Raw genomic sequence first — 13,160 nt, forward strand, 5'->3', positions numbered from 1 at the left:
CCGGGAGGGTCATCAAAGAGAAGTCGCCTATTCTCAGTCCTTGCCCCACAATGGTGGAATGAACTACCCACCCCAGTTAGGACAGCCGAATCACGTCCAATCTTTCGCCGTTGACTAAAGACGCACTTCTTCAACCATTATCTGAATTAAAAAAAATATATATAAAAAGAAATCTAACCCTAACTAACCGTACTGTCATGCACTTGTCCTAATAAACTAACCTACACTGTAGCACTCAACACTTTGATGAACATGGTTGCTCAGCTGATAGAGTTGTGCCCTTCCTGATGGCTTGTCGTACAGAACTTGTAAGTCGCTTTGGATAAAAGCGTCAGCTAAATGACTAAATGTAAATGTAAATACGGTCATAATGCTCGTCATTCTTCTAGACTTTGGTTGATGAGGAGGTGAGTGTTTCTCCTTGTGTTTCAAGAGGGAAGTCTAATGATGACATCTCTCTCATTATCACTTATTTTATTTCACTCTGTTGCCCCGGTCTTTAGGCTGCATTCACACACACATTTGTCCATACATTTGAATGGGGCTACTGCATTTTTGCTCTGGCAGTGGTTAATGCATGGGTTGTGAAAATGGAAATGGATGTATAGTAGAACTCCTGGAGAGGTTCTAGTTGAATAGCCACAATGGAAGGTATATTTTACCTTGCAATCTAAAAATGTAATTCATAATTCATAATCCAAAAGTTAACTTTGTTACATAGTTAGCAAACAAGCTGTCTTTCTAGCGATCCAAGAGACACAGCCTGAGTGACACGGGAGGAGCAGGAGAAAGACTGACTTTCGCTAAACCATCAACCAGTTCTGCTCATAGTTATTGCTATGCTAATGCAATAATAAATCCTAAACTTTAGGCCAATATCTCATCAAGCTGAATCCATTCAGGGATGAAAGCTGGGCAACATTGTTCTCTTCTCAGTCTGCATGTGCTGCTGTGCTATTAGTGAAGCATGACAATAATATCTGCAGATAGTGTGAATGTTGTCATTGCGACTCACATTAGGCAGATCCGTGTATTTCTGAAATCAATGACGTCAAGTAATCAGGGCAGCCCTACATTTTCAGATGGCCAAATCCATACAAAGACTAGGCAAAACCCTAATATGTCACCTTTAACCCACAATTACACATGTTGTGGTAACATTCTACGAGAAGTATACCATGTTTAGAAATATTGATGTATTATGTACCCTAACCATATCGCATCCATCTCTTAAGAGGATTATTTATTATCGCCAGGAGGACATTGCATTGTCCTCAACAGCATTACACAACATGACTGGGAGAGAAGGTACAGAGGTGAATTAGGACACAAGGAGGGAGAAACATACAACTGTAGTCTTGCTTCATTAAAGTTTCAGTATGGCTTGTGTTTTTAATATTATGATCTGTGTGCATAGAGAGTGGTGTCCAGTGTGAATTAGTGTTCTAATGGTAAAATATTAATTTAGGCCGTCAAGTGTGTGTGTGTCTGTCTGTGATTTAGGGACAAAATTACTGTTTGATGTCCTGAACCAGTTTTGATGTGCTGCTCCCTCGTCTGTCAATCCCTCAAGTGTCAATTGAATCAAATCTTTTATTAATTTTTTCAATCTATTTATGTTATTTGATACATGTATTGATTTTAAATAACAAGTAAGATGGCAGCTCTACTAAAGAAAAGAAGAAGACACATTTTTGTGTCTCATTTGGTATGATAAATTCTTGTATTTTATCAGATGCAAAAAAAAAAATCTGCATTATATTGGCCATTGGCCGCCCTGCTGTCTAAATGTTGTGTTTTCCATGCTGGCCATACCCATATCGGTGGACCAGTACTCTGCGCCAGTAACAGATATCCGAGATGACGGGTGTAGTGAGTGAGGGTTGCAATTCAAATGTATGGTAAAGGCAACGATTTGTCAATAACTATGACAGATAGATTTTTAGAAGGTTTCTGATAGTTATCCACATCAAGTTTGTAAAATTGTGTTAATCCCCACCCCTCTTTTAGGCAACATCGCCTGTCACCATTACCTCAACATCGCCTGTCACCATTACCTCAACATCCATCGCCTGTCACCATTACCTCAACATCGCCTGTCACCATTACCTCAACATCCATCGCCTGTCATCATTACCTCAACATCGCCTGTCACCATTACCTCAACATCCATCGCCTGTCATCATTACCTCAACATCGCCTGTCACCATTACCTCAATGAGTTCATGTGTTACAACTGTGTAATATCTAGTGTTGGTTTTAACCTGAATACCAGATGGATGGGGTTTACCACATTATGACAAGTTGTTAGGATTAGTGTCAGGTACTTTTTTTATCACAGAAAATAACACAAAATGTACTTCTAAACTGTCACTTTTCGTCCTCTGGGTCAAACTCTGCCCAAATAAATTTAAACAAATAATTAGTTAAATAAATTTTTTTAATACTTATTTTCTTTGAACCAGGTCTGCTTAGTGGCTAGAGGACAGCAGTAGTAACTGAAAGACACAGAGAGTCTCTACTTACATTGAGCTTGTAGGGCATGGACTCAAAATAGATGGAGGTGGCCGAGATCCTCTTCACGTCGGACATGTAGCCGTGGGTCAAACTGGGGAGACACAATAATAATAAGACTAGAACACTATGCTGTATATCCATTTTCAACCAATTCATTATTACCTGCAATTCATTCCCTCCTCAAAAACCTTAGTACAGGTATATTCCCGAATTTCCCCCAAGGGGATCAATAAAGGAATATCTTATTTGTTTGGCAACAGTCTTGAGTATTACTGTCAACTTTTCAAGTAGTGGATATTTCAACTTATTTTCGGGAATTTAAAATCATCAAGATGACCATGATAAAATAAAGTGTGACAAAACCGAAAATAGGTCAGGTCCTACGATGAAGGTGTTCTGCAATAAATAAGCACTGGCATGGGGTTCTGCTTTATTTTACTATGGGTGAAACTGGGTGAAGGGTGCGCTCAGGGGATCAAAGTCAAACTGCAGTAACCTAAGACCCCCATACAGAGAAAACTAAAAATACCTGATCCCCCCCTCTTTTCATTTGCCATGCTTTGGAAACTACCATTTCATAGCATTAACACACTTGAGATCTGAGCATGTGCCCTGTGTGTGTGTGTGTGTGTGTGTGTGTGTGTGTGTGTGTGTGTGTGTGTGTGTGTGTGTGTGTGTGTGTGTGTGTGTGTGTGTGTGTGTGTGTGTGTGTGTGTGTGTAATATAGGGAAGACTGACAAAGTGAAGATTAGCTATAGAAATGGCATGTCTGATTCAGTGACTAGATAAATGGTGTGAGTGGGTGAGCCTGCCATGTGATAATGAAGTTGAACGTGTACTTTTAATGAGAACTGTAAGTTTGGAGAGTACAGTGGAGGCAAATGAAAATGAAAGAAAGGGTGGAGGTGAAGAAAATGAAAGAGGAGCAGTAGTGCTTGAAGCAGTGTGAGCTGAGGGAATGAGTGAGAGGCTGGAAGTAAAATGGGCTACTGACTGTCCTCCGTCGGGTAGGTCCAGGCCCATGATGCGGTCGTGGGGGTTCAGCAGTGCCGTGTAGGCGGCAAAGTTGGCCGGGGAGCCGGAGTACGGCTGGACGTTGACCCCCCAAAGGCTGGGGTCCAGGTTGAAGGCCTCCAGTGCCCTCTTCTGGCAGAGCAGCTCGATCTGGTCCACCACTTCTGCCCCGCCGTAGTACCTGGGACACACGGGACAGCAACCGATTTAATTGACCTATCTCAAGCTCAGCCCTCTTTTCGTGATCCTCCAATCACAGCTGTTGCTTCCCTCTGACAAACTTTGTCCAAGGGAAGCAACAGTTGTGATTAGAATTTGAATGAATAGGTAAAACGCGAGAAGTGAAGCGAAGGTCTGTGCACTCAGAAATCACACTCCAAGATGCACTCGATTGCAGAGACTGGAGCGTGTTTTGTGAGGGAACAGACAACATCGATGATTATACAGAAACAGTGCTGGACTTTGTTGGTACTCTGGTAGAGGAAATAGTCCCCTCCACCTCAATTAGAGTTTTCCCAAACCAAAAGCGTTGGGTAGACAAATAGGTCCACGAAGCTCTGAATGCGTGCACTTCAGCCTACAACGTCAGGCTCGTGACGGGCAACATGGATGAGCACAAGGTGGCGCACTACAACCTACGGAGAACAGTGATAGAAGCAAAGGGGCGGTACAGGGATAAAGTAGAACTTCAATTTGAACAGGCTGATAGCAGAGGTATGTGACAGGGCCTCAGAACGACAAAGGCACCCCCCCCCCCCAAGGTGAACACTCTCCTCAATACTCAATACTTTCTATGCAAGAAGAAAGAAGGAAGAAAGTGAATACCTGGAAAGTAGCAGGACCGGATGGCGTCCTAAAAGTCTGTGCCGACAAACTGGCCCCGGTATTCACTGACATATTCTTTTATTTTTTATTATTATCTTTTTCCTCCTTTTTCCGATTTTTCTCCCATCCCAATGTTAGTCGTTATGCCAATTCCCAATCCCCTTCCTGGTCGTTGCGCACTCTACCCCCTACGGTCGGTCCGGGAGGGCGGAGACTATCGCATGCTTCCTCCGACACATGTGTACCCAGCCCACCGCTTCTTTTCACCTGGCAGCGCGGACTCTCACTGGGAGAGTGTAACGTGTGGAAGGTCACACTACCTCTCCTAGATCCTTTCCTTGCTGTGCAGGTGCCCCGACCGAACTGTAGGAGTCGCTGTTTACAACGACCAGGACCCACCCTCGCCGGGTTTCCCACCCGCTAACACTGCCAAACGTGTTAGTATGGACGGTCGGCCAACCCGGAAGCACCACAGCTGGATTCGATCCCACTGTCTCTGTGGTGGTAGACAGAAGCTTAGTCCGCTGCGCTACCCGGCCGCCCATTCACTGACATATTCAACATGTTCCTAGAACAGGTTGGAAAAAGTCCACTATTGTCCCTGTACCCAAAAAACCCACACGCACTCGCATCAACAACTATCGCCCTTTATTACATGGCGTTTTAACATTCGCCAAAATGCTTGATTGTGATTGGTCAATAGCGCTCGGTTGCCCCTGACAGCGGTGAATTATTTCTCGATAACTGACCGCTGCCATGGGCAACGCGCAATAATGACCGCTGATACGGGTAACAGAGCGCTATTGACCAATCACAATCAAGCATTTTGGTCGCAGTCACGAAAGCTAAGCATTACCATTGTGCACAGCTGCACTCATCAGTGCAATCAGACCACAGACCTGCTGGCTGCCGGCGATTACAGCGGAGCCACAGAACAACTGCGTCTGCATTTGATCTCGTCTTGTCGATGGTGTAAAATGAATTAGGTATATTGTTAGTAAGTTAGCCATGTAATAAGCGGGATAATGTATAGCTATACTCGGTCATTGTCGCAAAATAATTGACCTTCACTGCGTTTAGAACACCTCGGCGCGGCGCCTCTGTGTTCTAAACTCCGTGTCGGTCAATTATTTTGCGACAATGACCTCGTAGCTATACATTATCCCTTACTTAGCTCTCACCTTACTTTAAGAAGCTAGTGAAGGTTCCTCCCCAACACCCTGGACCCCCTACAATTTGCATACCGCCCCAACAGGACCACGGAGGACGCCATAGTCCATGTGCTGCACACGGCAGCATCACACCTGGATAAGAGGCAGGGGAACTATGTGAGAATGCTGTTCATACAGCTCAGCATTCAACATCATAGTCCCCTCCAAGCTCGTCGTCAAGCTCAGAGACCTGGGCTTGAACTACGTCCTCTGCCAGTGGGTCTTGGACTTCCTGACAGGAAGACCCCAAGTGGTGAGAGCAGGTAACTGCACCTCATCATCCATCACTCTCACCACAGGTGCTCCACAGGGCTGTGTTCTGAGCCCCCTCCTCAATTCGCTTTACACGCATGACTGTGTGGCAAAGCATAACACCAACACAATGATTAAGTTTGCTGACGACACAGCTGTGGTGGGCCTGATCTCTGCAAACGACGAGGGCCTACCTAGGAGAGGTGGAGAACCTGGTGCTGTGGTGCCAGGAGAACAACCTCTCCCTGAACGTCAGCAAAACTAAAGAGATGATTGTGGAGGTCGGGTCTGGGGCAAGGAACTACAGCCTCCTCAGCATCTATGGGGCGCCGGTCGAGAGAGTGGACAATTTCAAGTACCTCAGAGTCCACATATCCAAGGACTTGACATGGAACACAGACGGTGTAGGAAGGAAGGATGTTTGTGAAGGACCTTGGCTTTGACGGCTTTACAGCATCTCGCGCCACTCAACAAAACTGCTAACATTATCGATAGCCAATGAAAATCTGTTATGCAAGAATAGCAGGTCTGATAGATGTTGCTTTCGCGTTTCGCTTAGACCAGGTCAAAAAATTATCAAAACATACATAAAGCTCAATATTCATGTATTTATTCATTTTTTTCCTATATATATTTTTTTACATCACATCCCTGAGACACCCTCTCATCATTTAAAAAAGCCCTAAAAACCACCCTTTTTACCCTTGCCTTCAAGCCTTGAACTCCTTCCTCTCTCACCTTTTAATGTAATTCATTTTTTTTTTTCCTACTAAAACTGTATTGTTTATTTTGCTCTGTAAAGTGTCTTTGAGCATTTGGAAAAGCGCTATACAAAATGTATGTATTATTATTATTATTAAAGGTGGGATTAAAACGGATACAAAATTATTCTGGATAATCTTATATAAAAAAAATTCAAAGCCTCCCCCTGCCATGTAAGGAGGTTGACTACTCATTACCTTTATTTCTTAAGCTTAGCATTGTATTTTATTCGTATTACTTTTTATCATGTCTATTCTATTTTATTATTTGTATTTTTGGACAATCAAGGCGGGCATGGCCACCTTCATTTCACTACATGTCTCGTGTATTTATGTGACAAATAAAACTCTTGAATCTTGTTTGAAACAGGGTACCATATATAGCATGCAGAATCACATTTTGTGAACAAGTGTTCCCAGAGATAAAATAAATAAATAAAGGAATCCATAAGAAATCTATTGTCTGATCCGATATATACCACTTCAGCTTCACCATAGTAGTTGGTCAGGATAGATGACAGGGCAGGGGAGTAGTTATTTAAGCACCACAACATGAGGATGTACCTATGGTGAATATGATCAAGGCTGTGCTACACTACTACACAAAGGCGGCATGGTGGGGTAGTGGTTAACACTGTCGCCTCATAGATAGAAGGTCCAGGGTTTGCTTCCCGCTTGGGGACCTGGTCACCGCGTTGCCAGGTACCCAGGTGGGGTCTCTCCAGTCCCGGGCCTTTCTGTCTGGAGTTTGCATGTTCTCCCCGTGCTCGCAAGGGTTTCCCCTCCAGAATATAAACCCAATGGAAAAACATGCAGAACAGATCGCTAACACTGTCGTGTCCCTGACGAAGACAGGAGCACTTGGATTGGTCCCCGGGCTCTGCCCCACGCCGCAGCCCATGTCTGCTCCCGGCTGCCCTTGGGGGGGGAAGGACGACGGGATGGGTCAAGCCCAGCGATGAAATTTCATCGGCGACCCAAAAAAGAAATGTGTGTTCCTGTGTGAGTCGCTGCATGACGACATTGTCAGTGTGCAATGAATAAAGACTTCTTCAAAGTCCAGTTTAATCTTACAGTTATTGTTCCAATAATACCATTGCATCCTAGAGAGGCAATTTTTAAGTTTAAATTAGCAGAAAGTCCATTGTAGACTTTTTTTTATAAAGAATTACATGGTACACTCTCAATCAAAAACCCTGTGTATTGAATTACGTGTCATAAAAGTCTGGAGTCTAATTAACTAACCGCATGGCATCATTCTACAATATATTTTTGCATTAATCTAAACACGCCAGAAGACAAATGGTACTTGCCACAAAAACAGACCCCGGCCTTAAAAAACAACAACTCCACAGCAGATTTAGATCAGACAGGCCTGTCTAGAAGAGTTACAGGAGGTGAAGAGGAAACGGTCCAGTCAGTGTAGGATGGAAGAAGCCAACAGATGGCTATTGTACAATTACTTCAATGTGATGATCCTTTATTGTCATCAAATTACAGCTTAACACATTCGGGGCCAACCACGTGTTTCGGATCCAACGGTTGAGGGCCAACCACGGATATGTCCGTGGCTAGGTTGTTTTGGCTTTTATTCCATTTTAATATCCTACTCAATGTCACAGAGCGGCACTGCAGATTTACCCTACTCTTGGAATTCGGAAAAGTGCATTACCGGCCAGATCCTCATAGGGGCGCTGTCTCGATAATGCAGTGTTCCCTGTTACAGACCGGTGTTTTTTTTAATTTTTTTTATGAATGGATTTTTCTGTTAGCCTAAATCTATGCGTGTAGCCAATCGCCTGAAATAGTTTTTGGGACGCTGAATTCAGTATGCAGTAAAGGATTATAGCATCAGCCAATGGACATATGGATCTACCAGATGGTGATCGATAACTTGGAAATGCTTTTTGCAGTCCAACCGGCCACAGGTAAGAGCTATTTGACGTCAATTACAGCCCAATCGGGCCTTGTTTTGATAGCCATCCACCCGGTCAGCGAATTAGGCTACTGAGGCTAATGCCGTTATTGGTAATCAATAATCAGAAACGACGTCCGTCGCCCCCCCCCCCCCCCCCCCCCCCCTTCATGCATTCATGGTGGACCATGATACCGGTCAAATGCATTTTGATTTTTATCTCTAGCTTGTCTATGGCCGAAACGCCATTCGATTTAACGTTATTAGCTTAGCGTCCTGTATCTCGCGTTCCAAGAAATATCCCAGAACATTCTGCTATAACGTTCATATTCAAGACGCTATAAAATGGGAACGTATTGATGAAAAAAAAAATTTGTTTAAGGCATATTGAAGGGACGGTTTATAGTGTCAATTGACAATGAGAATGGACAGATAGCAATAATATAAAGTATAGATTTAGCTCTACAAACAGCCTCACGCACAATGAAACCTTATTATGATATGCTGGCCGTATAGAGTGGGGCCCGTCTAATCCCTGTGGCCGTCAATGTGTTAAGTACAGAGAATAATCATAAAAAAAATTATAAATGAGAAGCTTTAAAGAATAAATAATGTAGGGTGCCACTGGAAAATACACAAAAGTCCATACAACCCTCCCACAACATGTCTCAAATGACTCCTTCAAGCTGCTGCGGTTATAGATCTGTAGACTGTGGCCATGTGGTTTCTGGGTAATATTCTAAGGTACAAATCAATGTGTGTACTATTGGTAACGTCAACAGTGTTAATGGGCAGGGTTGGGCCTGTGTAAACACACTCACCTCCTCCCTGGATAGCCTTCGGAGTACTTGTTGTTCAGGCAGGAGCCCAGTGCCTCAAGGGCCGCCCGGCTGCAGAAGTTCTGTGGACGGAAGAAATACAAAGACACACACACACACACACACAGGCAGGCAAACAGAAACACACAGATCAATGACTGCAGTGGACAGGAGGGACAAGTTGGGCAAATTCAAATCTGTTAAGTGATAGTGAGAAATACCCCTCAAGCTAAAGGCAGTCATTACAGTATTGAACCCCTGGACTTCCATAGACTTACACACTGCTCTCCACGAGACTATCACCTCTCCTGCGGGGGGATAGAAGACACTCCCAATGATAACCATTTAGCCAGGATTAGCCATGTATAGAGAGAGCATACAGCAGAAATATCGCTTTCTTTCCCAGGCTGTTATTTGCTTCAATCACTGAACTCAACCGGGCTATATTTGGGACAGACTATCTATTAGGGGTGGGAATCGCCAGAGACCTCACGATACAATACTATCGCGATACTTGCGGCACGATACGATAGTATCGCGATACTACCGTAAATATATCGCGATACGCTGAGTATTGCAAAAAAAATTTAATTACATTTTTTTATCAAATTTTATTTATTACCTTTTTTCAACTGCAAAGTAAAACTTTGTCAACATGTTTTATCTAATAAAATAAAGTTCAGTCTGTTCATCTCACTTCAATAATTTTTATTGCAGAACATGGTATTTTCTCAAGCAGACAGATGTAAACACTGTAATCTGTGTTGCATGTACCTGACAAACTGAACTGTTTGTATTACAGTCATATTCCAACTTAACTGAATGCACGTGTGTGTGTGTGTGTGTGTGTGTGTGTGTGTGTGTGTGTGTGTGTGTGTGTGGACTACTGTACTATTACAGGTATTGAAATTAACAATGCAACTTCCTTATACAATAATGAATACCTTATGAATAATTAAATATCGATACTTGGTGTCCCTGTATCGATACAGTATCGCCACGCAAAGTATCGCGATACTACTATGTATCGATTTTTCCCCCCACCCCTACTATCTATATGGGACAGGTGAAATTCCTTTTGCACAAAACTCTTGCTCAGCAAATATGGGAAATACGATCAAATCACATCAGCTCACTGTGCAGTCAGGGTTAGGGTTAGAGGTTACAGAGCATGCAGTGCTGCTGGCAAACACACACTGCACCACGGTCTGAGATGGACAAGCGGCTCCCATGGCGATCAGCAAATGTTCAAATGATCTACTTTTTCTCCCCCTTTTTTCCGTATTTTTCTCCCATCCCAATTTAGTCGTTATGACAATTCCCTTCCTGGTCGTTGCACGCTTTTGCCCCCTACTGTCAGTCTGGGGAGGGAGAAGACTACCACATGTCTTCCTCCGATACATGTGGAGTCAGCCAGCTGCTTCTTTTCACCTGACAGCGAGGACTCTCACCGGGGGAGTGTAACGCGTGGGAGGCTCACACTATCTCAATCAATCAATCAAATTTATTTATATAGCACATTTAAACATGACACTTGTCAACCAAAGTGGTTCACAAAATATGCTTGGTTCATACACATACTGTACAGCTCATTATAGTAATATTCCACAATTATTACATTTGAAAGTAATAATGGCACAGTCATAAATTCACCAACATGCGCATTTGTTGATACATGCAGGACTCTTTGAGACGTATGCGTATTACCGCTGCCATGTTTGTCTCCCCCAGATCTTTTCCCTGCTGAACAGGTGCCCTGACAGACCAGTAGGAGTCGCTGTTTACAGCGACCAGGATACATACCCCACCGGCTTCCCACCCGCTAACACTGCCAATTGTGTTAGTAGAGACGACTTTTTGTCGGGTTTCAAATCCAAGCGTTGAGCGCCAAACCCGAGATAGTTCGGGTTTAGATCCTTTTTTCGATTTTCCCATTCTAAATTTGCTTACCTGAAACCTATTGTTTCCCGTATTATAGCCAGGCCCAATGCACATCAGTAATGGCGATCACGATGGAACTACTAAGCGCTTTTTTCCACATAAACAGCAACAACAGACACAGGACAAAGACCGTGCAGTGAGGGATTAATACTTTGAATGAATATATATAAAGTGTATACAGTGTAAAGTAATTGTTGAGTTATTGTTATTGTGGCAGTGTCACTTGGGGGCGGGGGGGGGGGCCTGAGGCATTGATCATCTTTCTTGCCCTCTTCAGCGCCCTGGAGTCGCGCAGGGACCTGAGGGAGGGCAGGGGACAGCCGATCACCCTCCAATGAGGGTAAACATGGCATAGCATCCTGACATTCACAACACTATGGATAACCACACAGCCCAGGACAGGGCCCTGATACTAGGGGTGGGGGAGAAAATCAATAGTGATATATTGCAATATTTGGTGTGCTAAGTATTGATATATATAAAAAAATTCTTGACAATCTCATTTTGCTGCACTAAACGTAAATGAGGTGAACAGACTGGAAACGTTATCTCGTAATATTGTATCGTGGGGCCTCTGGTAATTCCCACCCCTATCTGATACCACACACACAGGTCCTCAACTCTCTCCCAGTTAGGGGGGTATGCTAATGCTTCACCTGGGAGCTAAGAGGAGATGGAAAGAGATAAGCGCTCAGGTAACAGCTTTCCACTCTGTCTGTCACACTGAGGACTGTGTGCACGCATTAGAATTGGAAATGCAATCGCCTCCTGCGAGTGTGACAGGGAATGCACGTGTGTGTGTGTGTGTGTGTGAGTGCAGTGCGTGCGTGTGAGTGCGTGTGTGTGTGTGTAAGGGTGCACACATGGGGGGGTTTGGGCCTGCCTGTTGCTAGTGCGCTGTGCCCCTGTGCCGAGTGAAGCAGCGAGGGAGACGAGGAGGCAGTATGAAGATATCAGCTTTATCTCACAGTAGAGCAGTCAGGCTTTGTGTTGAGAAGAGGGCTGATTTACTCCACTGAACAACTATTGTGGCAGAGAAGAAGATAGCGGAGAGAGAGAGGGGAAAAGGAACAATGCTACTGTAGACAAAAAAACAAACAAAAAACATGCCTGCTCTTTTGAATAATACAATCCTCCATTTCACACTCTATAGTCTGAGAGTGAAAACAAAGGAGGCACCTCAACGCTTCTGTAACAACTCAACTATTCTAGCTTACAGTGTTCTGGGCCCAGGCCCCAGACCCTTCCGTTTTGCATATGACGGTGTCCACCCCAGCAAAATAGGTTCTCACTTCCTGCTAGGGGTGGGACGATACATCGATCCAGATCGATAAATCTATATATGATCAATGATCCAATAGGATCGATGCAACGTAAAAAGATCGGTTCATATTGCGATACTCTTATTTAGAAAATCTCCTGGCGAGCATATCCGCCCAACATCAACAGTAGCTCTGCGTGTGTAGACGTTACAGCATAGCTCCAGAGTCCGCCTATTTTGCGACTCGAAATAAGTGCCTGCTGTTTTTTTCCACAACGGGTCAACTGCATCTAACATGCTTTGCATCTAGGGGTGCACCGATATATCGGTCGGGTATCGGTATCGGCCGATAAGTGCCTTGTTGACTGCCATTGCCAATAAATATCCATCAATTTGTGTCGCGTCAATCTGGCCCACACGTTCAAACTTTGAAAAAAGTTTCAGTCAAGCGACCTGCACAATGCCGCCCCCACACACACGCTACTGCATCAAAGTTACTACTTATGATGATGATACTACTGATAAAACTATATTAAATATTATAGCTATGGATCTAATAATATAGTCGATTGTCATTGAGTTTCTTCCGGTCAAGATTCAAAAAACAGATAATTTTTTCATCCATACATTCCCGTTTTATACCGT

General features: G+C 43.8%; 1 protein-coding gene across 1 annotated transcript in view; it reads right to left on the reverse strand.

Annotated features, from left to right (window-relative positions):
- shmt2 (serine hydroxymethyltransferase 2 (mitochondrial)) overlaps positions 1–13,160 on the reverse strand; it is a 166,412-nt gene that overhangs the window by 69,345 nt on the left and 83,907 nt on the right. The window contains exons 3-5 of the mRNA XM_084316786.1: positions 9,317–9,396; positions 3,512–3,712; positions 2,527–2,608 (exon numbers count right to left, since the gene is read on the reverse strand). Coding sequence (XP_084172912.1) covers positions 2,527–2,608; positions 3,512–3,712; positions 9,317–9,396 — 363 coding nt within the window. The remainder of the gene's footprint in view (positions 1–2,526; positions 2,609–3,511; positions 3,713–9,316; positions 9,397–13,160) is intronic.

The sequence above is a fragment of the Notolepis coatsorum genome (assembly GCF_963971535.1).
Source record: "Notolepis coatsorum genome assembly, chromosome: 6".
In the NCBI taxonomy this organism is placed as follows: Eukaryota; Metazoa; Chordata; class Actinopteri; order Aulopiformes; family Paralepididae; genus Notolepis; species Notolepis coatsorum.